This window comes from Kogia breviceps, chromosome 15, assembly GCF_026419965.1.
Source record: "Kogia breviceps isolate mKogBre1 chromosome 15, mKogBre1 haplotype 1, whole genome shotgun sequence".
Classification (NCBI taxonomy): domain Eukaryota; kingdom Metazoa; phylum Chordata; class Mammalia; order Artiodactyla; family Physeteridae; genus Kogia; species Kogia breviceps.
In genome coordinates, this window is record NC_081324.1 from 66,123,354 (window position 1) to 66,151,268 (window position 27,915).

Consider the following 27,915-nt stretch of genomic DNA (forward strand, 5'->3'; position numbering starts at 1 on the left):
TATTTCATTTCACAGACAGGGGAACAGGCTGAGGACACCAAACTCCTTCAAGGACAGCTCTTGACCCAGTGGAGTCCAACTTGGCTCCGAAGGCTGAGCGTTTAACCAGCATCCTCGTGTCTCACCCAAGGGTGCAGCCTAAACCCTTATCTGTTGGGACATCTTTCTCTTCTCAAGTTAAAAATCAGAGCTGTGTGGGCAGTGCCTGAAGCTGGCCAAGGGCTCCTGGCAAGTTGCCACCTCCATCTAATTGACCTACGGTTTTCACAAATTTTCTGAATGTTGAAATAAAAAAAGCATCACACCACAAAGGGACTTGGGAGTGAGTGAAAGATTCGATTCAGAAGTTAAATAACTTAAATAATTGTAATTTTTTAATAGTAAAGAAAAACATGTAATCAAGCAGACTGCAACAGTTGCAAAACCTGTCAAGGATAAATTATTAAATATAAAATACATGTTTATGTTGCCAATTCAGGGGGCACACCCAGATCCTCCAGGCTGTTTTTCAGTAGCTGAAGTCCTTCCATCCCAGAGTTTAGGGGAGTCTCTGTCCCTGGCCCTCAGGGGAATTTGATTCCTTCTCCTGAGAGATGTCCATAATTGGTGTCGTATCTTAGAAATACAAATATTTCACTTTTTAATTTGGCAAAAGTTTGTAAAACACCTTGATGAGTTTTGAGATTTTAAAAAAATTGCCTAAAGGGGCTTCCCTGGTGGCACAGTGGTTGAGAGTCCGCCTGCCGATGCAGGGGACGCGGGTTCGTGCCCCGGTCCGGGAAGATCCCACATGCCGCGGAGCAGCTGGGCCTGTGAGCCATGGTCGCTGAGTCTGCACGTCCGGAGCCTGTGCTCCGCAACTGGAGAGGACGCAGCGGTGAGAGGCCCGCGTACCGGTAAAAAAAAAAAAAAAAAAAAAAAAAAAATGCCTAGGGAATTCCCTGGTGGTCCAGTGGTTAGGACTCCATGATCTCACTGCCGAGGGCACAGGTTCAGTCCCTGGTAGGGGAAATAAGATCCCACAAGCCATGTGGCAAAAAAAAAAAAAAAAAAAAAGTCTAAAGCTGGTCAAAGTTAGGGGTTAGGGAAGGCTGGAGCGGGTAGCTCCCAGAATGGAGAGCCAATGGCCTTGGTTCTAAAAGGTACAATCACTGTGCTACAACCACATGGAGGATTGCCTGTTTTTAGCTGTGTGGCTTTGCACAGGATACTTCTCTTTCCTCAAATTTCTCCCCTGACAGATGGGAATAAAAAAAGTACCTGTTCTTCCTCCTTCACAAGGTGTTTGAGGGCCAAGTGAGGTGAGGGACATGCTAAGTCTTTGAAATTAGAAGAACTTAAAGTGCCAAGTAAATGTCACCAAAAGCATGGAATTTGTCAGGAAATTGGCTCTTCTCGACTTTTAGGGGATTGAATTATATATATGATGCTTCTTTGGGATCCCTTTGTGCTTAACACAGAGTTAGGAGCAAGACTGGGACTAGGGTGAGGTGGGTGGGGCTAATGAGACACGCCTTATTTAGAGCACAAAATGCTAAGGGGGTGCCAAAAAACTCAGCAATGTAAATAATGTGATTTTTTAAAAAAGAATACAAAAAATCCATGTTGAACAAAATATCACATTTTTAAAGACTAGATCAATAATGGTGCTGTGCAGTAATATTAGATCCTGAGGGAAAAGACAAACCAGTAATACTGAGTTTCTCAGATCCTCTTCTATAGGCACATAGTTGCCTGAGAAAGAACTTGAGGACTTGGCTACTATAAATGAAGAAATGTTCTAAAGTGAATTTCTAGTTAATTCATCCCAATAGCATCTGTGGTAGCCTATATGTGAACTGTGTATGTATATAGACGATGGATGGACTTACAGGCTGTAAACAATAGGGTTGGCATTTAGGTGTGTATATCTCCAGCCCTAACTAAAGCTGGGAAAACCACTGTCTTAGATAAAATGGTCCACATGTTGACTTGTTCAAGGATACGCTGATTAGAGAGGAGAAAATTAAAATCTCCCACAAACCTCCAAACCTCTAGCTCTCTACTCAGCCAAGTTGATAAGCTCCAAGAGACAACAGATTTCTGTTTAACACAGGGCTGTGTGATTTGGGGATTGATTGCATTCTCTGGACCTTCTCAATTCCCTCTTGAATAAACGTTCTTTTCCTTCCTTCAAATATCTGTTGAGTGCCTGTTTGTGCAAGACACTGCTCTAGGTGCTGAGCAAAGAATGATGAACAAAACAGACAAGGGTGCGAGGGACAGATGATAAACGAGTCGATAAACATGAAACGGCAATTTCGGCTAGTGTTAAAGCTATGAAGAAATTAAAATAAGATGCCAGAAAGGAGATGGAGCAGGGGAGTGACATGATCTAAAATACTGATTCCAGGTATAAAAAGATATCTTGGGCTGCCAGGGTAGAAGCCGGGAGGCCCAGAGAGTTGCAGCCGTTCGGGCCAGAAAAGAGAGTGGATCAGAGTGGTCTCAGTGAAGTCAGACTGGACCTGAAGCTCAGCAGGAGCAGAGTCAAAAGATGTGTTCCCCTTTAAGAGTCCTGGCCGCAGGGGCAGGGCACAGGCCGCTGGAGCTAGCCGAGGGCGGGAGGCTCCACGCGGGAAGAGCCGCCCCAGGAGAGCGCGCGCGCAGTGCGGGGGCGGGACCTGGGCGAGTCCGCATGGCTAGCTCGGGCCCCGGATGAGGAAGTGCGGGGCGACCATAGAGACGAAGAGGCGGTGGCGGGCGGAGCGCCCCCGGGCTCTCTTGGCTCTGCAGGCTCAGGTAGACTTGGAGGCTACGGGGCAGCGGCTGCAGAGGCTGGGCTGGCGGGGCGAGCGCGGGCCGCGGAGCCGACGTCAGGGTAAGAGGCCGGGAGCGGGAAGGCTTCGGGCGTAGCTGCCCCGCCCCACTCCAGCCTGAGCGGACCCTTCGCCGGGCGGTGCAGACTGAAGGGGAGCCCGGGCCCCCCGCCCTCTCGGGGCGCCGAAGGGAACGCAGGCTGCGCTGCGGGCGCGGAGCGACCCGGGGAGAGGGAGGAGACCAGGCCCCGCGTCGCGAGGGCCAAACGGCTTCTCCGAGTCATGGCTCCGGCGGGGGAGAACGACTCCTCTTCGACCTCGATACGGCAGGGGACCCCCAACTTCTCGGGGCGGGCGACGCCCCTTGTCGTGGGCGAACACGCGCTTCTCCGGCTGCGGCGCGCTTGTCAGCAGAGGGAGACCTGCTCCCGGGGTGCGAGAGGGCGATTCTGAACTTATTTTTCAGGAGGGATAAGATCTCTCTCGATTTGGTCAGCGCCCCCCAGGTGGGGAGAAAGACTCAAGTTGCCTAAAAGTGACAGGGGTCTCTTCCTTCCCTGTAAAAGATAGGCTTATCGTCCCTTTTTTATTTTTTATATTTACCCTAATACAGAGGGATGAAGATCCTGAATTTACTTTATGGTGTTAGTCAGCCTTTCTCCCCTCCCCCAGTCGTGTCCACAGAGGGAGCCTCTCTTTTCCGCCCCCGAGCTTCTTGGTGTGCCTGGAGCTCTTTTCCCTCGCACAGTGAAGAGCGTGGCGTTTGGAGTGTGATGGATGCAAAGCCCGCGTGTGTCCCACTTCCCACCTTTGTGACCTTGACTCATTTCTTAACCTTTTGTCAGTCCTCCCATCTCTAATTTGGGTACTCTCTTAAAAGAATTGTCCTAAGGGTTAAAGGAAATTTTGTGTAAGTGCTTAGTACGTAGCAACCTTTTGGAAAACTGTTGCTATTACTGTTACTTAATTTGTTGTTGTTGTTTTTAAAGAAACTATTATCTTCCATAGAGAAACACAGATTTTTCCATGCATGTCTCCTCCTCCCATCCCTCCCCACCCCCCATCACTTTCTGAGGAGGCTTTTCCCCGGGGCAGAGAAAGAGACCTTGTACTTAGATCCGACCACACTTCCCAAATTAACAAAGAGGGCCTCAGTTAGAATAATCTGCAAAAAAGACTGCTTTTGGAAGCAGGTCTGTACTCCAAGAGGGAGACCTGATAGGAGAAGCCAACCTTTCCTTTGTCCACAGAAGCTATCACTCTTTCCCGACTGGTTAGAGATGCCCTATCCCACTCCCCCTACTTGCTCTAGTGACGAAAAAGCTTCCTTCTATCTGATATGCACACCCCCCTACACCCAAGATGGAGATTCCAACTTCTTTCTCTTGCTCTCCCAAGAAAAATAAGACTCTAGACCTATGAGAGGAGGACGCTTTCCTGCTGTATATTTGGAGTGGCACAGATGGTTTCTTTTCTCCCCTTCCTTTGAAAAAGGAATGAAAATCTTTTATGAAGAGTCTTTGTCAGTAGAAATCAGGAGCATTTTCACTGTTTCACTCCCCATGTGGAGACAGAGGGAGCCTTTTTCTACATGCTGATAAAGGGAGGAACGGGGGAAGCCGTGCTTGATGCTATTGAGATTTCTTGTGCACTCCGTGGGGAAGAGCCAGACCCAGTTCAGTATATGGACTTCCCTGCCCCACTTTCAGTTTGTCTAGAGATCTTGTTCAAAGATTCTTCTTTCTCTGTTACTCAAGAAGAGGCCCCCTTCTCCGAATTCCCTCAGGGAGGGATTGGCTACACTGTCCGAATCTTTGGAAAAGAAAGCCCCTTTCTCAAGGTGAAAGGAGTGTGGTGAACTTCTGAGGGCCTGATCATTATTGTGAGTATTGTCCCTTGTCACAAGTGTGGTAGTGCCTAATGTTATTAACTGCTTCGTTTGGTTAAGAGCAACCCCTTTGCTTTTGGAATTAAAGGGAAGGGAGACCATCAGATGGGATTATTGGGGCACATGGCTTTCTGTTCTGTTGTTTTCTTTGTTTGATTTTTTTTTTTCTTCTTTTGCTTACTGCTGTAAACTTTGTACCCCCAGAACTTTTGTCTTGGGGCATGTTTGAATGACTAAAGTTGCCACTTTGTCAGGTTTTTAGTATTATGAAACGTATTCTAATGAGGCTGAGACCTGCAATGTTAATCTTTCATTCGTAGTTTCCCTATCGTCCCCATGGCTTTTGTTATTTGGTGGGATGGGAATTAACACTTCCAAATTGCCTGAAGACACACTGAAGAACAGCTTTCTATCTTTTTCGTATGTAAAGTGTTCTTAAATTACCTCGTTTGCCCTTGAGTACTTGCAGTGGGCATTAGTCTGAGCTCTGTACCACTTTTGTTGGTGTCTGTAGGTCTGCTGTGCTGAAACAAACTGAAATAGAAAAGTTATTTAGAGTCTTGGGATTTTTACGGGTAACACAATGCTTTGCGATTATTTTGTTTAATTTGTCCATTTTAGATGTGAATAACAAGCCCAGGAAAGTTCAGTGACACACTCAAGGCCGTGCAGCTAGTAAGCAAGAGGCAGGATAGGGACCCTGGTCTCCCAGCTCGGAGACCAACAACTAGACTGCTTCCCAGCACTGATTCTGCATTTGAAGCAGAAAGACTGGGAGATGATTATTCTCAATTCAAAGGGCTTTCTTCTTTTATTGGAATAATTGTACTGCATACTCCATATAAACATTAGTCTTCCCCCCCCATCCCCACCCCTGGGATAAATCCATCCCCTAAACAATGTAATTCTTACTTGGGTCAATGGTAAAGATGACAAGCCAATAGCAGCAGGAGAGAGGTTGTTTGTGAATCTATGGGTTATTTTCTGCTTACACCTCAAACTAGGTAATTATCTGGTGTCTTCACCTAGTAGGTTGGTTATAAATCATTAGTAAGGATTAAGCCATAAATCCCTGTCTACATTTTATAAGCATGTGTTACTCTTTTTGCTTACTTCAAGTTTATTTAACACTTTAGTGTAAAAACTTTCATGATTGAGGGAGAGAGCTGACATTTGGAAAGATACTGATAAAGGGATAATACACTTACTGGTTATTCTTTATTGCTTCATATTTGGATCTTGAGATACAATGTTTTAAAAAGATTTTAACACGTGTGATAGAGTCTCATTGTTAAAAAAAAAAAAAGTACAACATGCAGATAAATCATTCATGATCCCATCACCCAGGGTAACACTGTTAATATTTGGGTTATAGTATTTAAAACAATTTTCCTATATGGATATATATTTTTCCAAAATAAAAGAATCCTAATATTTATTTAGCTTGTTAAGACATCTCAGGCAGCTTTCTATGGAGAGGTATATTTCTGTACCATCATTTTTAATTGCTCCATTGCATTCAGAAGTGTAAAGATCTTGAATGGTAAAATTCTGTTGTTTCTGCAGTCTTGTGGTATTACCAATATCTTGATAGAGGGAGAAAGTTGAGAGGAGAGTTTAGTGATGCGAGCTAGTGAGCTGAGAATAATTGTAAACTGCTGCTCTAGGCTTGCATCTAAATATGACTTCACCTCTATGGGTTCCAGCTGAGGCACTTAGCTGTTCTTGGTGACTCCACTTCACATACTGTTGAGAAACTTGAGGACCAGAATCAGGCTGCAAAAAGGAGGGAGAGTCTGTTCTGCTTCGACAGCTGATGTGCCTAGTTGTTTTACAGGTTGAAAAGTCTTATATGTCTCTACCAAACACACTTATCAAGAGATGGTAGTTTTGTGGCATTTGGCTTTTGTATATTGGAAGTTATCTTTTTGGTGACCAAGCTTTACAATTCTGTTTTGGTCCACACCAGTTTACAACATAGATGGAGGTGTAGGAAAGGTAATGGCACTGTTTTCCCTGAGGAATATTTTGAGCCATTTTATGTGATTATCAGTATTGCCTCTATGACAAGCATCTGTTTAGGAAGCATGTATTTGTGCGTGATTTTGTGTTCAGAACAAAATCTTGAGTTAGGACCGTGGGGTTGGAAAGGAGTGAGATTTGTTAGAGACACAGCTGGAGTTGGGACCCTTGGTACAAGTGCTAATTGGTACAAGTGCTAATTGAACGGCACGTGGATGGTCAGATAGGGTTACATCTGGGGATTCAAGTCTGAGCTCTGGGGTAGCGGGTGCCATTACTAAGAGAGGCAGTGGGTTCAAAAATAAGCTTGTAAGGCTACTGAGAGCCTCTCACTCATCCTGTTCCTCATAACTGCTGGCGTGTAGCAATACTCGATTATTCACTGGCTTGAATGTGTTCTATTTTAGGCATGTTACTTTTGGGGGGGGGGGTGCCATCCTTGTGAGTGAAACGTAGGTTACAGCTTGAGAAAAAGTTGGGGCTAGGGACAGATTTCTTTCTTTTAAAAAACAGCTTCATTAAGATATAATTCACATAACTTGTAATTCATCAACTTAAATTGTACAATTCAGTGGTGTTTGGCATAGTCTGAGTTGTGCAACCATCACCACAATCAATTTTAGAACACTTATTGTCCCAAAAGAAAAACTGTCCATCAGCCGCTCCCCTATTTCTCCAACTCTTCCAGCAGTAAGTGGTCACTAATCCACTTTCTGACTCCAGATGTGCCTGCTCTGGACATTTCATGTAAGTGAGATCTTATAGTATGTGGTCCTTTGTGCCTGGCTTCTTTTACTTACATAAGGTTTTCAAGGTTCATCCATGTTGTGTCATGAATCAGCACATCATTTTTTTCCTAGTGAAGTAATACTCCATTGTGTAGATAGACCACATTTTGTTGATCTGTTCATCAGTTGATGGACATTTTGATTTGTTTCCACTTTTTGGCTCTTGTGAACAGTTCTGCGGTGAACATCCGTGTACAAGTTTTTGTGCAGGCATGTGGTTTTTGCACATGTTCCTCAGAGTGGAGTTGCTGGATCATGTGGTTACTCTGTGCTTGAAGGGACAGTTTTGAGTCATCCTCTTAGCAGAGAAGCTGCACGAAAAGGTGAGGTCATCAAAAAAGCGAAGCCTGGGAAGGCAGGTGTATCGAGGGTTGAACTTGAGAACACCCGCACCCTGGCAGGCGGGGAGACCCACAGATCCCGTCTCCACCTTCTCTTCTACAGTAGTCTTTCCTGCACTTACTCTTTCGGTGCATATGTGGTGTGACAACCAAAAGCTGGATTGTTATCTGTCGATGGGAAAGGGAAACTGAACCAAATTAAAATGGAACACTTCCAACCTTTTGGGAGCAGGGGCATCAAATAGCAATTTCACTTTATCCCTTAACCCGCACGTATACACACACACACACACACACACACACACACACACACACACACAAATGGCTTAAAATCTAAAGTACCCCTAGAAATCCAGGAGCTAGAGGAGAAAGGGGAAGACTAGCTCCAGAAAGGATGCCTTTGTCAGCACTGTTTATGAAAGTCCCCTGTGAGTCTCACCTCACTCCTTTGCACGACAGTGCATCTCTCCTTGCTTCTTTTTTGGATTCAAGTTTCTTCACCAGCCCTCCTGTGTTACCTCAACCTTATGGACCAGCAGTCTGCTTTCCTGTAATTTCTAATATTCGTATTTAAGTTAATGGTATCGCATTATGTCCTTTCACCTTTGAGTAGGGTTCCTTGAAAACACTAAGGTGCTCGCCCAGCAGATGAGAGCATAAGGACGTGAGTAAACCGCCACCACAGGTTGGAAAACCAGGAGAAGGGCAGAATGGTCTGGAATGAGAGGACCTGTCCTCTGCCCTTCCTCATCCCCAGCTCCAGTCGAGACAGCACAAGCCAGTGTAGGGGACCTTCTGTCAAGGAGGAACAGTTGTCAACCCAGGAGTGCTCAAGGAGCGGGCTGCTCATTGACGGGGAGGCAGAGTGTGTGCCTTTGTGTAAGTGGCATCGGTGGGCTTCCCCCTATAATCAGGGTACAAACAGAGACAGGTCCCAGGGCTGCTGGGTCGTAAGGAGGGAGTTACATGGTGTCTTGGAGAGTCCTTCACGCTCAGAAATCTGATGTGGTCGGTGGAGAGACGGTGAGACAGCCTAATAGTCAAAACAGTTCCGTAGCGAGCTCTGGGTATTACTTGTGTGTAACGTGTTTATTTTGGAGAAAGATGGACATTAGGAAGTGCTGAGAGTACATCTGAAACATCCTTTCCTATGTGCATTTCAGCCAAAGGGATCTGCTGTTGGTACTTCTGATAAATTCTTTTTTTTTTTTTTAAGAAGATGTTAGGTGTAGGAGTTTATTAATTAATTAATTAAATTTTGCTGTGTTGAGTCTTCGTTTCTGTGCGAGGGCTTTCTCTAGTTGTGGCAAGCGGGCGCCACTCTTTTTTTTTTTTTTTTTTTTTGCGGTATGCGGGCCTCTCACTGTTGTGGCCTCTCCCGTTGCGGAGCACAGGCTCCGGACGCGCAGGCCTAGCGGCCATGGCTCACGGGCTTAGTTGCTCCGCGGCATGTGGGATCTTCCCAGACCAGGGCATGAACCCGTGTCTCCTGCATCGGCAGGCGGATTCTCAACCACTGCGCCACCAGGGAAGCCCGCGCCACTCTTGGTCGCGGTGTGCGGGCCTCTCACTATCGTGGCCTCTCGTTGCAGAGCACAGGCTCCAGACGCGCAGGCTCAGTAGTTGTGGCTCACAGGCCTAGTTGCTCCGCGGCATGTGGGATCCTCCCAGACCAGGGCTCGAACCCGTGTCCCCTGCATTGGCAGGCAGATTCTCAACCACTGCGCCACCAGAGAAGCCCCCGATAAATTCTTGTTATGAACTCGGAGATTCCAAATATTTCTCACCTTCTCTCTCCTCCTGTTTAGGGTTAAGGAAAACATCAAGAACGAAAGCGTGCAGTATCTCATTTGGTTATCATTTCTGCCTTGGTCATGTCAAGTGGATTTTGTGGTGGAAACCACACGCGTTTGGTAGACTAAAATGGAAAAGTTACCGGTCAGGAGACCCTGGTTCTGGGTGTACCATTCCCTATCTGTGTGCGTTTGTTTTGATTACTTTAATAATACAATATCATGAACTACTTAAATATGTACATTTTAGCAAATAACCCATGTTCCCATTACCCAATGTGAGAAGTGAAACATGACCAACATAGTGGAAGCCCTGGATGTCCCCCCTCCTTCCTTCAGTCAACCATGTAATATTTTAGGCAGGTCACCTTTACCCTCTTCAGGTGTGGTGTTAGAACCTGTAACAGAAAGACAACAGCCGCCCTGCTTAGCTCACTGGGTTGTTAATGAGAATCAAATGAGTGGTATCTGTGAAGGCACTTGGAAAATCTCGAGGTGCTGAGTTGAAGTCAGGAAGGATTTGCCCAAGAGCTGATGTAGTCGTGTCGGGTGCCAGCCTGCGTAGACACAGCTCAGGTGTTTGGTGAGCACTTTATATCTTCTTCCAAAGAGAATTCTTAATGAAGAAAAAGTCAGTGAATCGAATTCTTCAGAGTCTCTCAGTATATGTTAATTGGGCAAATATTTTTTGAGTACCTGCTATGTGTGAAACAACTATTCCAGGCAGCAGGGATATAGCAGCGAACAAAACACTCAAGGTTCATGACCTGAAAACAATTCAAAAACCATCTTTATCTTCTTGTTTACATTGGGTCTATCTTTGGATGCTTAGACATGTCTTATTCTCATCTACATTTGATGAGATCTCACTTAAATCCAGATTTATACTAAGAATTGTTCACAAGGCAGTATTTGCATTGAAATTAGACAGATGTCTATTGAAGGTTTAAGGTATTTATTTTCCTCAAACTCAGTCTCTTACAGAGAATTTTTTGGTGCCAGATAATGCTGGCATTTGAGATAGATTTTTTTGCCTTTGTTTTAGCCAGTTTAAGCTGAGACAGCTTTCTACTTCCCTGCAAGGTTTTAAACTTTTATCCCTTCCTTTGATTTGTGTCAGGGTGAGCCGTTTGGTGTAAAAGACTTGACTCCATATCTGCATCTGCCCCCATGCTGTCATCCGGCGTAGAGACCCAGCCCGTTCCACTCGATTCCTCCATGTCTGCCGAGGTGCAGGAATTATACTCTGAACTCCCAATGAGTGTCTCCAAAGAGCTTCATGCTGACCCTGAGCCAAGTGCGATTCCAGATGTAAAACCTGGAGCCTCAAGCTCTCGTATAAGTCAGAGTAGGGCAGTGCCCTTGGAGCTGCAGGCGACTCCTGTGGAAAGTTGTCGCGAAGAAACCCCTGAGACCTTGGACCATGGGGGTGAGCCTGGGCGGTGTGGGCTGGTGGACCCCACAGCAGAAGGTTCTGTGGCTTCTGGGATCTTGGATAGGGAAGTGAAAGCCAAGAGCATGGAGCAAAAGGTCTTCAGAGATGGAGGGGACCAGGCGGAGATTGTAAGAGACCCCTGTGAGGGAGCAAAGGAAGACACACGTCAATATTCCACAGCTGCTGAAGAGAAGCTCTGCCCCAGCCAGGTAAGAAATGAGATCTTGATGCAGATCAGTTGAGTGGGGATGGCATCTTTGCAGCTGAACTAACACTTCTCAGGATAAACTACAGAGTCTGACAGGTAGCTTATGATTTATTCTTGAAACATTTCCAAAATGTTCATTTTGATGTTAACTTTCTTTTGATGATTTTTAAAAACATTCGTGTCGCATCAGACACTTGAGAGAAAGTGCTTATCTCATGAAAACGTGTCAGTCCTCTGACAAAGCTACTGTATATGGAATGTTGAGTCTCTTTGTGATGGTCGTGTGGGATTTCTGTGTCTGATGTTAAGGAACGATGTGTACTTTGTTCCTTGAGTTTTCGTAACGTCATGGTTAGGATAGTGTGAGGTGTCACAGAGGTATCTTTGAGGGAGACTGTTGACCCAGCTAGGGCTTCATAGGATGGATACCCTTGCAGGGTCTCCATATTTCAGAAGTAAGTACTAAGCTTTGCAGGTCTAGAAGCTTATATCTTTTGCACATCAGAGGTGATGATCTCCAAAGGACTGCTCCAAGATACCCCCCTTCATGAGAGGCTGAAGCTTAAATCAGAAAGCCAGTTCTTTAACTAATACACAGTGAAAAATGGAATCACTGCTTGGTGTGGCATGGAAAATCCCATCTCTGTGAATTTGATATTGGAATAAGAGGGATTAGTTAGGTGAGACTAATGGTTAGTGAGCTAAGGTAGCCTGATGGACCCCAATTCCTAAAGGAAGTTGTACCTGCCAAGTGGACTAGAAAGCTTACTCTGCCCTGGATGGTGCTTTAGATCAAGAGTTAGTAAACTTTCTGTGTAAGGGGTTGTACAGTAAATATTTTAGGCTTTGCAGGCCATATGGCCTCTGTTGAAACTACTCAACTCTGCCATTGTTGCTTGAAAGCAGGCATAGATGATTCTTACAAAAATTAGTGTGGCTGTATTCCAGTAAAGTTGTCTATAAGCACAGGCTGTAGTTTGTCAAACCCTGCTCTATGTACTAATAAATTCGTATTCTCTGGGCTTCCTGGATTAGGCTCCATTCCCCACCTGATAAAAATACATCATTTCTTTACACAGGTTGCAGGGCAATTGACTGTCATTAGTAGGCTGCATATATTAACCATAATTAAGAATGATAAAGCATGAAGTAACAGTTGAACAAAATATCAGATTTTATGCTGTGATGACCTATCCTTAAAAATATAGTTAAATGAGCAAGGTAACAGATCCAAAGTTCCTTACCCCTTGCCATGGTGCGCTGCGTCTAACAAGATGGAAAGTTTTCTTCATGTAAAATTTGATATAAAATGAAATTATGCATATATAAATGAACACAACATACTTATATCAGTACATGTATATACACACATATATACGTACCGCCCAGCCTGAGAACTAGAAGATTACTGTCTCCCTATTCCTTTTCTAAACCATTCCCTTTCTCCTTTTTAACTCCACCAGAGGTAAATTCTGAATTTGAACTGTGTAAAGCAAAATGAAATTTAATAGATATAAATGCAAGATTTTGTACTTGGTTTCATAAAGGGAACTACACACAAGTGGAAAACAGAAGCCCTACAGGTTTTAACTGGTTAATTAGAATTGACTCTGTAGCTGCCAAGAAAAGCCAGTTTGCTCTTAATGTACATTAACAAAATGTGTTGCCTGGACAGAGGTGGTGGCTGTGTGCTTGTGAGCTGGTTCGCCTGTACCTAGAGTATCATCCTCATGGTTCTCTCTCCCCTACCCCCCCAGCACTCAGATGAGCTCAAGATACAGGGAGGATGGTGTGGGGGGCAAGATACAGGGAGGATGGTGGGGGCAGAGGAGAAGCAAGGAATGAGTCAGTGTTGGGGTTCCTGGCCAAAGCAGAGTCTGTCCCTTCCTTTTCCCATTGAGCCTGGGGTCATGTGGGAGGAATGTATTCGTGGATAAGAATTCACACTAAGGACACAATGTGAAAATACCCCATTGGAAGCCGAGTTGCTGGATCTTCCTGAAAAATCAAGGGGAATGAGAGAAGCCTTTGAGACTTTGGAGGGTTGAGCAGAGCAGTTCTGTTGGGCACAGTTAAGCTCAGGGGAAGACGGGTGGGACGGTGGCAGCTCCTGACATTCTTAGGTCACAGCACCATTGGCAATCTGGATGAATGCAGCAGGCCTCTCAGAAAAGCAGACATGCCATCCCAGAAGGTCTGCAGACTCCAGACATTGTTGGACCCCAGGTTAACTCTTGCTAGATTGGCAAAACACCATAAACATAGTCAAAAGACAACTGACAAATTGGGAGGACATATTTGCAATGTATATCATGGATAATGAACTTATGTCTCTAATGTATAAAGACCTCTTAAATTGGGGAATGAAAAAACCCAATAGAAAAATGGAGGAGACACTTGAGTAGATAAGTCACTGCGTGTATGTGTGTTTGTGTGTGTGTGTATTGTGTTTAAACACATGAAGATGGCCAACCTCACTCATAATTAGAGATGCAAATTTAAACAACCCATGATACTACTTTTATGAAACCTATCAGATTGGTGAACAAGAAGAATTATGACAACACACCTGGTCGGCAAGGCTGTGAGGAAAAATGCTGTTCTCACAAATGGCTGGTGGGAACGCATACTGATACAACCTTGCAGAAGAGGAATTGGGCTACACTTAACAAAACTATGCCCTGACCTGTTGACCCAGAACGCTCGTTTCTAGAGAGTACCCTGAAGATACACCTCCCACAGCATAAAAATATGTATACACAAGGTTATTGTTTGAAGCGTAGTTTATTATTGCAAAATGTTGGAAGCAACCTAAATGTCCACATATAGGAGACAGGTTGAATAAACTATGGTATATAAACATCCTTCCCCGGAGCCCTGTGCAACTGTAATAAAGAATGAAGATCTCCATGTACAGGTACAGGTGTCCCCTAGACCACTTCTGCGTTTGGTGATTCTCTGGAATTCACAGGACACTGCACATGGTCAGATTCACAGCTAAGATTAATTACAGTGTAAGGACATAAAGCAATCAGCAAAGGGAAGAGGGGCATGGGGGCAATGTCTAGAGGAAATCACGCACAGGGTCCCAGGAGTCCTCTCCGAGTGTAGTCACACACACTTCACTTCCTCTGGGAACAAGTTCTGCTCATACATTTGAAATGTCTACCATGGAAGCTTGTTAGAGTTCAGGCTGGTCACATCGGCATCCTCTGGCTGGCACATAGCAAAATCCCAGACGTCACAGGAGGAAAGCAGGGGTTCCCCATGAATCACATTGTTGTATAGGTGTCGTGAGCCACTCTGAACATTTAGGAAATGGTGGAGACTCCTGCAATCTAAGTTCCCAGATGCTAGCCGAGGCTACCCTTGTAAGCATGCCTTTCTAAGAATAACAGGCCTGCTGCTGTTAACTCTTCTGCAAAGGAGGATATACTAAGTGAAAAAGGCAAACTGTGAAGGACTTTCTACAGTATCCTCACTTTCATGCATGAAAGAAGGGGAAATAAGCTGAAGTATAAGTGTATGCTCATTTGTACAAAACACACGTGTACACACAGGAGGGATGAGCCAGAAAAGAACCGTGTCACTTCTGTGGGGTTCCTGCCCCCGAGATGCACAACCAGGATCTAATCATGAGGAAACATCTGACAAACCCAAACCAAGGGACTTTCTTTCCAAAAGTTAAGAAAGATGAATACGTATGGAACCCTCCCAGTTGAAAGGAGACTGAGGAGACACGATGACTAAATGTATTCTGGGAGCCTGGATTGGATCCTGGTCCCAAAAAAGGGTGTTATGGAGCCATTAACAAGATTTGAATAAGGTCTTTAGATTAGTTCATATTTTATTAGTGTTAATAACTATACTGTGGTTATGTAAGGTGTTAACATTAGGGAAAGCTGGATGAAGACTATACAAGAAATTTTTTTGACCAATATTTGCAATTTTTTGGTGTATTTAAAAGATTATTTCTAAATCAAATGTTTAAAAACTTTAAAAATATTATAACAATTAAAAAAACAAAAAAAACCTCTTCTTGATAGAGGAAGACAGAATTTAACTCAGTATGAGAGATGCTTTTTAACAGCTAGACCAGTCTAGAAATGGCTTAGGTTTACTCAGGGAAGTCCTGTTTATAAAGAGGCTCAGTGACTGTTTGTCAGGAATATAGCAAAGGGGATTCTAACTCGGACAAGCAACCTCAGAGGTGTTCTTTTCCATGCTGACATTCTGTGATTTTGTTCTAATAGTTGATTTGCCTTTAGCAGCATTCCACAGTTTTTTCCTTCCGCTTGTTCATCTCAAACCAACAAAGAGGCCTACAGTCATGCACTGGCTCCAGTTTGGGGAAGAGTACTCATAGGTTATCACTTAACCCACTCTTCTCTGTTCCCTCTGAACCAAAATCAGTCAAGGCGGAAGGGTACTGACTTCAACAGAGCTCGGCTCCAGGAATAAGAACTTGCTGTGGTTGTGAAGGACGGCCACCTACACTTTCCGGCATGGATTGCATGAATTAAATGAATTTAATGAAGTTAAGTCTGCTTGATGAATTTCTCAGTTCATGGAGAAGAACGGCACCAATATTTAGAATTAGAAGTTTACACTTTTTTGTACCTTGGTCCCTGATGAAACCTAAACTGGTTTTGTTAAATATTCATTTCATTCACTCATTTAACCTCTCTTAAGGTCATTATTAGTTGTGTTTTTGGTTTTTTTGGTTGTTGTAAAAGAAAAACAAAGTGCATGTTATTTTATGAAGCAACTTATTTTTAAATGTTGGTCTTAATTGGCTTTTTTGGCTTTTTTTTACTGTGGTAAAATACATATAACATTTACCATTTTTATTATTTGTAACGCTTCAGTGGCATTAAGTACATTCACGTTGTGTAACCATCACCACCATCCATCTCCAGAACTCTTTTTATTTTCCCAAATTGGAACTCTGTTCCCATTAAACAATAACACCCCATAGGCTCTCCCCCAGCCCCTGGTAACCCCTGTTTGCCACCTTTCTGTCTATGAATTTGTCTGCTCTAGGGACCTCATATAAGTGCAATCATACAGTCTGTCCTCTTTTGACTGTACTTGACATTTTCTTTAAAGATCCACGTGGGGCTTCCCTGACGATCCAGTGGTTAAGACTCTGCGCTTCCACTGCAGGGGGCAAGGGTTCAATCCCTGGTTGGGGAACTAAGATCCTGCATGCTGTGTGGTGCAGCCAAAATATTTCTTTTTTAAATTTTTTAAATAAAAAATAAAGATCCACTTAAAAAGTTAAAATAAATATTCCAGTCATGAACTACTTCAATCATGAAAAGCTAAACCAGCAAAAAAATCATTCTTTCCTGCCTTATGTTTGTGTCAAAAAGATATAAAGACTTGTAACTAGTACTTTTGTCCTTTGATCTGTGATATTCTGTTGTCGGGAGGGGAGAAGAAAGGCAAAAACAAGGAGGGGAAAGAATCTGGGAACAGGTGCGTGGAAGGGACAGCTGCAGGAGCCACACTGAGTGGTGAAAGAACCGTTCAGTTCTGACCTCTGCACTCACAGGAGGAAGGTCAAGAACTACGGTGCACACAGAGGTTACGGACCAGGATATGGAAAAGACTGGTCTTATTTAAGAATAAAGTGGGAAGACGGGTATGCGACATCCCACACAGGTGATTTGACATTGAAAACTTTTTTTCCTGATTTGACCAACTTTATTTTCTTTTTTTTAACTGAATATAGTTGGTTTCCAATGTTATATTAGTTTCTGGTGTACAACGTAGTGATTTTGTTTTTGTTTTCTTGGCCACGCAGTTTGTGGAATCTCAGTTCCCCGACCAGGGATTGAATCAAGGCCATGTCAGCGAAAGCCTGGAATCCAACCACTAGGCCATCCGGGAATTGCCCAATGTAGTAGTGATTTTTGACATTTTTATAGGTTATACTTCATTTAAGGTTATTATAAAATATTGGTTACATTCCCTGTGCTGAACATTACATCCTTGTATCTGTGAAAACTCTTTCTACCATGCTTTGTTTGTTTTTCTTGGTGCTTAGATAGAAGCTGTACACAGGGGTAGATCTGCTGGGGTGAATGTGTTGTAAAAGCTTTGGCTTCAAGATACATCATTCATGCTCAACACAGACACAGAAAAAGTTCTGAATTGTCTGTTAGCGGAAACATACGAAGACTCAGTATGCATTTTTTGACAGATATTTGAAGGCATATGGACAGGAGACATCAAGTCAGGAAGCACAATGGCTGTTGATCACCTGAGGCATGTTATGCTATTGGAGAAACTTGTTATTTAATGGCATGTTCAGAAAAGACCCAATCTTGTGCAATTTATGTGACTTTACTTAAGGGAAATGCTGTTATGCTAAATGCCCATTAAGCTTCCTTCCTTGTCACCCTAAGAGTCTGATCCTAAGGGAAATTTGCAATAGTGTGAAGCAGCTTGCTGTTTGCTTAAAAGGAAATCTTGTTGGAAAGAACTCATTTTCAGTGATTTAAAGGTGAAAAAATCTGAACTTCACACTCTCAGTAGTACAGTTGGTGGCCATAAGCTGTTCTCCCAGTCTGCCAGGACACCGTGGTCCCCACCATGATGGTTTGCCTGTGGTTCTCAGCTCATATTGTTTAAAAGTGTGTGACAGAGGTGCCCAAAGCATCATTCACATATTGCTGGGACTTAAGGTGGAACTTTCTCCTCATTAGTTTAGCAGTTCTCTTAGATAAATCCTTGTGGCGGACTGTTATTAAATGCCTTACCCAACTAACGTGATCGGTGCCTCATTGAAAGTTTCTCTGAATTGAGATACATGGAGGAAAATTCCTTTTCAGGCTCAGTAAAGATGGTTTAAAGTTACTGTCCTACAGCTCTTCTTCCCAGATATGCAAGTGTAGGAAACTGAAAGGTCCATCTAGAGATCCAACATCTTGTTTATTTTCAGTGTTCTTCACTGTGAACATGATCACTGCTGTTCCCACAAGTGCCAGGAAATGGGAGGTATCTCATTTGCTCTGTGTTGGGCCCTATTGTGTGTTCAGTGTGTCAGCAGTCCCACCTGAAGCTGGGACCACCACTGCTCCAGCTCAGGAAGCTCAGTCTTGGAGGAGGTCAGCGGGATCTGCTTACAACCAGGGCCCATGGCTCAGGTGTACCTCAGGCCCTGAGGAGCTTAAAACTACTCTGCTTATAAAAGCTGAAGGGCCTGGTGTATGTTCATTTTCCTCCTAAAGATATTTGTGGGTTTTTTTTTTCTGGCTCAATACTAGCCTCATAGGAATGAATCAGTATTGCATCTTTTCCAGGATAAACAGCCAGCTTTTAATGGAAAATAAGATTACAGATGAACAGTAAGAATGGTTTTCAAGACCCTCCTAAAATCTGCCTAAACTTTGGAGAAGTATTTTAAGTTGGTTTTGATTCCAAGCCGTGGGCAGGAGGATGACATGTTGGTTGTGCCAGGCTGAGGCAGAGAATTTGCTGTCAGTTTGACAAATTGCACTATTATGTGGCATTTCGTATTTTATATAGTTTATATAATGCTACAAACTACTGCAGTGATCTTATTTGATTTTGCAAGAGGGATCCACGTGAACTTTTATCTTGGAAACAGATTTTGCAAGGAATGTTAGGATATTAACGATCAGATGTCAAGATTTAGTAAAATCTAGATGGTAGAGAGAAATGTTTAGGACTTTACCTCTAGGAATCCTGAAACGTAGAACACTTAGCTGATAAAATATTGTAGGAAAAGGACATTGTGTCTGATAAATTTCTGCAAGTGTTTCTTACGTGATCGGTTGGCTCGAGGGGATGGAGGGAGTTGCACACAGGATGCTTACGCTACATGGCCATTGCTCGCAAGTGGTCTGTTCTGTTCCTTCATCTGCGTTTGGGGCCCAAGGCTGGTTGAGCTCCCACCTGATCTGAAGATCACCCACAGCCGTGGTGCTGGTGGTTGGGGGTCCCTCACATCTGAACTCAGCCTCACACTGTTTCTTTTTCAACCCTGTCAATTCCTGATTGTATCTAGACTTAAAACTTCGTAGGGTCCACAGCCCTCTGTGAGGGGAAACTTGTTTTTTATAACTCAGAACCTTTCAGGAGAAGTCGGCAAGGCAGGGGGAGAGAGGAATCTGTCACTCCTGGCTTCTGCTGCTCCCCTTCACTGTTAGGAGTCGTGGCTAAGTAGGGAGATGAGGGGATGGCTTGAAGCAGTCAGGTTGGCACTCCACCAGGGTGTGTGCGGGCTCCAGCTAAGACTTCTCCTTAGAGCAGCAGGTGGGGCCAGACTAAAATCCCAGCAGTACCTCCAGGAGCCGGAGCCCTTAGGATTCATCATGCGAGCTCACCAGAGTCCTTGGGAATCTGAGGGGACCTGTATGCTGCTGGCAGGAGGTCAGCTCTCACTGCAGCGTCTCTTTTAGGCCCAGAAGAGCTTAGGGTGGTCACTCCAGATGACACCCTGCTGTGTTGGTGACAGTCCTATTGGCTTTTCTCACAGGAAAGTGAGGTCTAAGGTCTACTGGATGGTGAGAGCTTCTGCTCATGGAACACCTGTCCTGACAGGGCATCTTGCAAGGTGTCTGTGGTCCCCATTTATAAAACCATCTGTAAGCATGCATTCTGTGCAGCAAAGCTAGCCACTGGGAGTCCTGCGGCTGGAGCAGAGCTGCATCTGACTCCTTACCCCTCGTCTTTTGCTCCAGCACCCGGCCTTTCCCGTGAAGTATTAACCTGAAGAAATACTCTAAATAGCATCTAATCTAACACTTCAAACATTCAGCCTGAGAACTAGAAGTGTGGAGGGTAGTATCATTTTGGAGAAAGGATCGAGGGAACTACAAATAACAATGTTTTCTTAACCTCTTATTTTAAAATAATTTGAGACTTACCGAAAAGTTGCAAAAGTAGTGTGAAGAATTCCCGTTACCCTTCATGTGTATTCCTCACATGTTAACATTTTACCACATTTGCTTTTTTTCCCCTTCTGAATAATTTGAGCATATAGTTGCAGACGTGATGCCTAAATACTTGACTGTGTATTTCCTAGCAAACAAGGGCATTCTGTCAGGTGACCACAGTACCCTAATCAAAATCAAGAAATTAACACTGATCCAAGTACATTTGGCCAGTTGTCCCACTGAAGTCTTTTGTAGCAAAAGAAAAAATGTTTTCTTGGTCTAGGAAAAATCCAGGATCATTTGTGGCATTCAGTTGTCATGTTTGTTTAGTCTCGTTTAATCTGTAGCATTTTCTCAGCTCATGACCTTGGCACTTGAAAGAGTACAGGCCATATATTTTGTAGAATTTTCCTCAATTTGGGTTTGTCTGATGTTTCCGCATGATTAGATCCTGGTTGTGCATTTGGGGGGCAGGAACCCCACAGAAGTGATGTGGTTCTTCCTGTGCATCCTCTCAGCAAGCGCCTGGCATTGAGGTGCCTCATTCCTGGGCAGGGGAACTGCCATCACCTGGTTCAGGTGGGGTCTGCCAAGCTTCTCCACTGTGAAGGTACTATTTTCCCCTTCATAATTATTAAGTATCTTGTGGGGAGATATTTTGAAACTATGTAAATACTTCTGTTTCTTATTCAAACTTTTAGCGACTAGTTTTAACATCCATTGATGATTCTTAAGATAATTATCACTGTGATGGTTGCCAAATGGTGATTTTCTAATTCCATCATTCATTCTATGGTAAGTAAGAGCTTTTCTTCTCCCCATTTACAAATAAATTTGACCTGGCATCACGCTAGAATTTATACTCTTTTGGCCAAATGTGGTAACACGTAAGTTCTGTGGGAGTTGGTTGTTTTAAGTTCACACTGTGCAAAAGCATTCCACACTGAAGTTGAAATAGAAAGTGAAGGAACAGTCCTGCTTTGTACATGACACTCCACGCCAGGCCTCTTCTCTCACTTCCAGTGATGATGCTTTATTTCCTCCTGTGTCCACCTGTATTTGCCATCACTTTGATCTTCTGTTTCCACCACAGAACTTTGCTTAGAAGTGAAATGGTTTTGCTTGTTTGTTGTTGCTCTTGTTTTTTTGGGGGGAGTTTTTTTGGTGGAGAATGTGGGCATTAAGTGCTGTAAAAGTTATCAAGCATTGTAGCAGTGATTTCACCATCTGTCAATTTAAGTGAGTGCTATGTCGGAATCTTTTACTTACCAGTTAAATCCATGTGAAAAAAAAATCTTTGGGCAGAGAAAAAGAGGTGACCCAGAAGGAAACTTTGATGTGAGCAGCCATTGTTGGTCTGTCAGTGTCTCCAGCTGGTCAGCCTGGTCAGACCCTTTCCTCACGGGGCCCCATGCCACACACGCGCTGCTGCTGCTGCCCCTTCCCATTTTCCTGAAGTCCCTCTGTAGGTTGTCATTGATGGTGTGTTCCTCCTTATACCCTCCTCCAGTGAACAGGGATGAAAAGGAAAAATAGCTCTTCCAGGAAGTTTGAGAAAAAAACGATCCTGAGAATGGTTAGGGACTGAGTTACATCCAAATTCCTGATAGTTTCCATTCAGATTTTCAATTAAGATCACATTGCATCAATGTGTTTCTTGATTCGGAGAATACTTACAGGGTTTCATTTGGATCTGCAGCCCAGCATTCTAAACCTCTGTTATTGTCCAGACCTTGGGAAACTTGGCTTTTCAAGCTCAAATTCTAGAGAAGTGGAAGTTTTATTGATTATATTAATTTGAAATTGAGGTTTGCTTCAGTTCCCAGTCCTTGTGACTGCTAGCAAATTTCCAGGAGTTGGAAAGAAGACCCTCAGAGAATCATTGGCATTGGTGAGCTAGGGTATCTCTGGATCCTCCCTGACCGCTGGATTTTCTTACCACAGGAGGACCTCCTGATGCAGGCAAGCAAAGAACATCTATGCACGGACCTCCCTGAAGATGGTCTGAGGAACAAAGGTATTTATTTCTCTCACATCTTTTCCTTCTTCCATTATGAAACACACAATTTTAGTTCACACTGGGAACGTGAGGATTTTAGGTCCCTGCCTTGCCAGATGGACTTCACTGTAGCAGCTCTTGGTATCATTGCCCACGGATGTACTCCGAGTCCCCTGGTATGATCAAGCGATGCCTCATTTGTGACAAAAGTTTGCTTCCCACTTTTTCTATAATGAGTCCCCATTGACTGTGAGTTGAACCTTAATGCTGGTGTGAAATCTTTCATTTGACTTTATAAAGCTGCACTGCTGTGTGGAAGGGTTAACGTGGACTGGGAGGAACCACCGCTGGCCGTGCAGGGCATCCTGCTCTGTTCTCGTGGACAGCGTGTCCACTCCTGGTCACCTTGAGAGTTTGCAGAACAGTTTCTCACTTCCGTTACCTCGTTTACTCCTCAAAACCATTGTTGAATATGGGCATCTGAGATACTGCCTTTAATTTGATTGATTGATTGATTTGATTGAGGAAGAAGCTGAGGCCCAGAAGAGAGTGCTGAGCCAATATTCTTCTCTCCCTGCCCCAGGCTGAAAATAATCTTAGGTAACTTTATCGAGGACTCTGTGTATCTATTTTATAATTAAGGTTAACAATGTAGAATAATCAAAACTGCAAAAAAAATACAGCAAATATGTTTAATTGTGTGAACATTTTGTTACTGTGATACAACGTCAGATTTGACTCTGCTTCTTGACAGCCTGGACAGAAAAGGAAGCACAGACCATCCCTATGAGAAAGGACGCTTGTCCCAGTTTATCACCCTGCTTCCTGATGCTGGAGATTCTCTCTGTGGCTCAAAGCCTTGGCTGTCCAGTAGAGAGTAAAGCTCTGAAGATGAGAAATGTCGCTTTGTGCATGTCTCACCTGGTCTCAGGGCTTTACTAGGGATGCAGTTTAGTGCCGTCACCTGTCCCCACCTGGATCTTTTTAGTGGGGCTCTAGTACTGGTATACTGAGTTGTAGGTGTGTTGGTGTATTTTCACCCACATCTTATCAGAAAATTCACTGTGTATGTTATGAACTACACTTAACTACTTTCATTTAACCACTGAATGGACCTTTTAAACAGGAGAACCAGATTTATTTTCTATGACGAAATCTGATTCTCAGACTTAACCTGGGTACTCCACCTAAAAAGCTGGTCCCCACTGGACCTGGATAAGTTGAGCTCTTCTGAAAAGTGTTCTCAGATAAATTGCTCTGTGACACTTTTCTTCCTGTCCTAATGCCATTCTTCTTTAGTGACTTAAATTGGTAAAATGAAGTTGTTTTCCTCCCAAGCCATAGGGAAGATTCTCAGGTTGATGTGGGGGAGCCTGGAAATGGCAGCTCTGCCTGACTTTTAGCAGCAATGGCCTATTGCCCGACTGTGAGACGTTCTTCCGTGCCGCCCCTGAGAACCTTGCAAGATGGCCCTGTGTTACACTTGCGAGAACCAGCTCGGCTGTCCAGTGTCCCAGGCAGGCATGGCTAGGCAGAAAGGAGGGTTCTAAGCAGGCAGGTCTCCACAGGAATTGATCCCTGGGAGTGCAAGCAGGCCTTGCAGCTGCCACTGTGGGTTTTAGTTAAACGGATGCACATGCTCTACTGTCATGTGACCAGCATTTCAGCTTGCTTTGCCAAGGTCAAGGTCAAACATTTACTAACTTACCATTTACTACAGAATTGAGAAGTAAATGATGTTTCTTGGAAATCTGGTTGTACTGTCTCTCCAGGGGCCCCAGCGGCCAAAATTTTCACTCTGCCCGGGATTGTAGCTCCTAGCCCTGGGCATGTTAGATATTTTAAGTTTTCCTGATGGAAATCTAATGGATCCTTGCTACCTTTGTTGTGAGCGTTTGTACCATTGAGCACTGTGCAAATTGCTGTACATAGTTCTGTTTATACTAAGTTTTGATGATTCTGAAATGGGGGCACCTCTGAGGTCAGTGTTCTGTAATAATTTATAAATTTGCTGAGGGGTGAATTTGGGTCCCCCGTACTGAGCTATCTAGTAAGTGACCCTGGTGCAGCTCCCTTCTCTGTGTTGTTTTTCCTACTCTATAAATGTCCCGTTCACAGCACACTCCCAAGTTTACATGGGATTCCAGGCTTTTGAGGCTCTACAGTCGTTCTGTCTGCTGTGGTTCAGTGAGGTAAAATGAGAACATGATTGACTCTTTAATAAAAAAGGACCTTTGTGTTAAACAAAAGGAGTCTTTAATTTGTAGAATGCTATTTTGCATATCATTCCCCATTTCTTTTTTAAAAAATTTATTTATTTATTTATTTATTTTTGACTGTGTTGGGTCTTCGTTTCTGTGCGAGGGCTTTCTTCAGTTGTGGCAAGCGGGGGCCACTCTTCATCGCGGTGCGCGGGCCTCTCACTATCGCGGCCTCTCTTGTTGCAGAGCGCAGGCTCAGTAATTGTGGCTCACGGGCCCAGTTGCTCCGCAGCATGTGGGATTTTCCCAGACCAGGGCGCAAACCCGCGTCCCCTGCATTGGCAGGCAGATTCTCAACCACTGCGCCACCAGGGAAGCCCCATTACCCATTTGTTGATTGCCGTAAGGCAGATCCTAGAGAAGTGGGCATGGGGACCAGTGCTGGGTGTTAGTCAAGAGGCCATTTCACAAGGGAAGAATATCCCGTCAGGCCCTCTGACTGTGCCTCTCCTTCCTTTCCTGCTGTTCTGAGTGTTAACCTGGCTGTTTCACCATAATTTTCTGTTCAATTTTTTTTTTTTTTTTTTTTTTTTGGTGGTACGTGGGCCTCTCACTGCTGTGGCCTCTCCCCTTGCGGAGCACAGGCTACGGACGCGCAGGCTCAGCGGCCATGGCTCACGGGCTCAGCCGCTCCACGGCATGTGGGATCTTCCCGGACCGGGGCACGAACCCGTGTCCCCTGCATCGGCAGGCGGACTCTCAACCACTGCGCCACCAGGGAAGCCCTGTTCAATATTTTATAAAACTAATGTTACCAATTTTTTTTTTCCTTGTAACTGGGCTTGATAGGGAAGGTTGTGTAAGAAAAGAAAGATGGAGTGGGCTCCAGGAAAAATACAAATATTAGTTCCCACTAATTACTGTGAGACTTGGTTCCCATAATAACAGTCTCCATTAAGGTCTATATGGGAATCCTCTGAAATAATAGGAAATTGGAAGACCATTGAGGAAATAAACTTTGATGCAGAGGTGAAAGCATCAAGGAGGGAAAAGCTACCTTATATAATTTTTGGAACTAGGTAGTTTAAATTATTTAGAATAACTAAAGTTGAAACAATCTTTTCATAGCCTCTATTTCTATTATGTGAATAAATTAAGCATTTTAAGGAGATGGAATGAACCTATCAATAAAGCCCTTAGGTGGTATGTGCATCCAGATTCTTGGAATTTACTGATCTGTTTGTATAATTTGGAATTACTGTCTCATGTTTTGTATTCCCTGTTTATGTCATTATCCTCCTATAATTTACATTTTGGGGAGTGGAAAGTTGAAAAATCAGCCAGTACCACACCCATTTAATAGGCTACAAGGAGGAGGTCTAGACATTTGGGGAACTAATTTTTTTTTTTTTCATTTAAAAAACATTAAGGTATAACTTACATATACTGAAATTATGTACATATAATGTATATAATTATATATTTATTATATAATTATATATTTATATTTATTATATATAATTATACACATTATAATTATATGCATAATTATAATGTATAAATTATATCATATATACATATAATTATGTACATATATACACATATAACTTACATATACTGAAATTTTGGGTGTGTATATGGTTCTATGAGTTTTGACAAACACATACAATTGTGTAATCACAACTGTACCAGCACAATCAAGAAATAGAACATTTCCATCACCCAGCAATCTCTTGTAGGCCCCTTTAATAGTTGGTCCTTGCCACCCCCAGCCCTTGGCAACCACTGATCCATGTTATTTCCCTATCGTTTTGACTTTTCTAGAATGCTGTATACACGTAATCATGCGGGGGAAGCCTATGAGCCTGACTTTGTTTGTTTAATATAGTGCATTTACAGTTAATCTACAGTGCTGTGTGTATCGTAGCTCATTGCTTCTTACATCTGAAAGGTATCCTGTCATCTAGTTGTATCACGATTTATCTGCTTCTCATTAGAGGGAAATGTGAGTTGTTTCCAGTTTTGGTAATTATGCATAAAGCTGCAGTAAACGCTTTCATACAAGTTTTTTTTTTAAATTTCATTTATTTATTATAGTTTATTTTGGCTGCGCTGGGTCTTAGTTGTGGCATGCAAACTTCTTAGTTGCAGCATGCATGCGGGATCTAGTTCCCTGGCCAGGGATCGAACCCAGGCCCTCTGCATTGGGAGCATGGAGTCTTACCCACTGGACTACCAGGGAAGTCCCTCGTACAAGTTTTTGTGTGAACTTGAGTTGTCATTTCACCTGGGCAAATACCTAGGCTTGGGACTGCTGGGTCATTTGGGAAGTATGTGTTTAATTTTACAAGAAATTACCAAACTGTTTTCCAGGATGGGTGTACCCTTTTTTATTCCCACCAGCAATATATAAGAGTTCCAGGTGAGGAGTTGAATGCTATCTCATTATTTGTTGACTTCTCTGGAATTCGGAAAGCCAGATGTCCAGTGGTCAGTACAAGCATAGGAGATGACGGAACTTGTAGGGCTGTCTGCCGCAATCCTACCACCGGTAGGCAGCCTTTGTGAACCTCCACCAGAGAGCTTCCTTTTATAAGGCATTTCAACATTGCTAACCCATTACACATCTTTCCAAAGACAAGAGGCAGGATAAACCAGAACTTAACGTCATATTTAGTTTCCATGTCTAGCCACTTAAATTTTGATCCAGGAAAAGTTTGTCATGGAAATGCTATTGAATCTTTGTCAACCTCCAGCATGTCTATCCTGAATTAGGGTCATTTGGAGATAACACCAAAAAGGTGTCTGAGTTTTCCGATGTAACTTTTATTATAATTGGAGTATGAGCACTTAAAAAAAAAACAATTTCATGGAGATATAATTTATAGACAATAATTTTCACCCATTTAAAGTGTATTTTTATCACTTCCCAAAGAAACCTTGTACCTGTTAGCAGTCATTCCCCATCCCCACATACCCCCAGCCTCCTCCAGTCACTAATCTACTTGTGTCTTTGTAGATATGCCTGTTCTGGACACTACAAATGAGACCTTACAACATATGGTCTCTTTGTTTTTGATTTGTTTTGTTTTGGGTGCGTTCCGCAGCTTGCGGGATCTTAGTTCCCCAACTAGGGATCGAACCCGGGCCCCAGAGGTGAAAGTGCCGAGTCCTAACCACTGGACCACCAGGGAATTCCCAAAATGTTCCAAATTCTCCACATCCTTCATCAGTTATATTTTATTTATTTTTGGCTGCATCGGGTCTTCGTTACTGCACTCAGGCTTTCTCTAGTTGCGGCGAGAGGGCGCTACTCTTCCGTGCAATGCGTGGGCTTCTCATTGCAGTGGCTTCTCGTTGCAGAGCACAGGCTCCAGGCGCACGGGCTTCAGTAGTTGTGGCACGCGGGCTCAGTAGTTGTGGCGCATGGACTTAGCTCCTCCACGGCATGTGGGATCTTCCCGGACCAGGGCACGAACCCATGTCCCCTGCATCGGCAGGCAGACTCAACCACTGCGCCACCAGGGAAGCCC

General features: G+C 43.7%; 1 protein-coding gene across 9 annotated transcripts in view; it reads left to right on the plus strand.

Annotated features, from left to right (window-relative positions):
• Nucleotides 1–2,673: 2,673 nt before the first annotated feature.
• PRR14L (proline rich 14 like) overlaps nt 2,674–27,915 on the plus strand; it is a 57,082-nt gene continuing 31,840 nt past the window's right edge. For 3 of the 9 annotated variants that reach the window (XR_010836726.1, XM_059040079.2, XM_067014487.1), the window contains exons 1-3: nt 2,674–2,860; nt 10,751–11,274; nt 22,127–22,199. Coding sequence is in view for 4 of the 9 variants with exons in the window: in XM_059040079.2 (XP_058896062.1) it covers nt 10,801–11,274; nt 22,127–22,199 (547 nt within the window). In the remaining 5 variants the exon portion in view is untranslated. Of the gene's footprint in view, nt 2,861–4,153; nt 4,681–10,750; nt 11,275–22,126; nt 22,200–27,915 lie in introns of those variants that run through there. The other 6 variants (XM_067014488.1, XM_067014489.1, XM_067014486.1 and 3 more) reach the window with 5 other exon arrangements.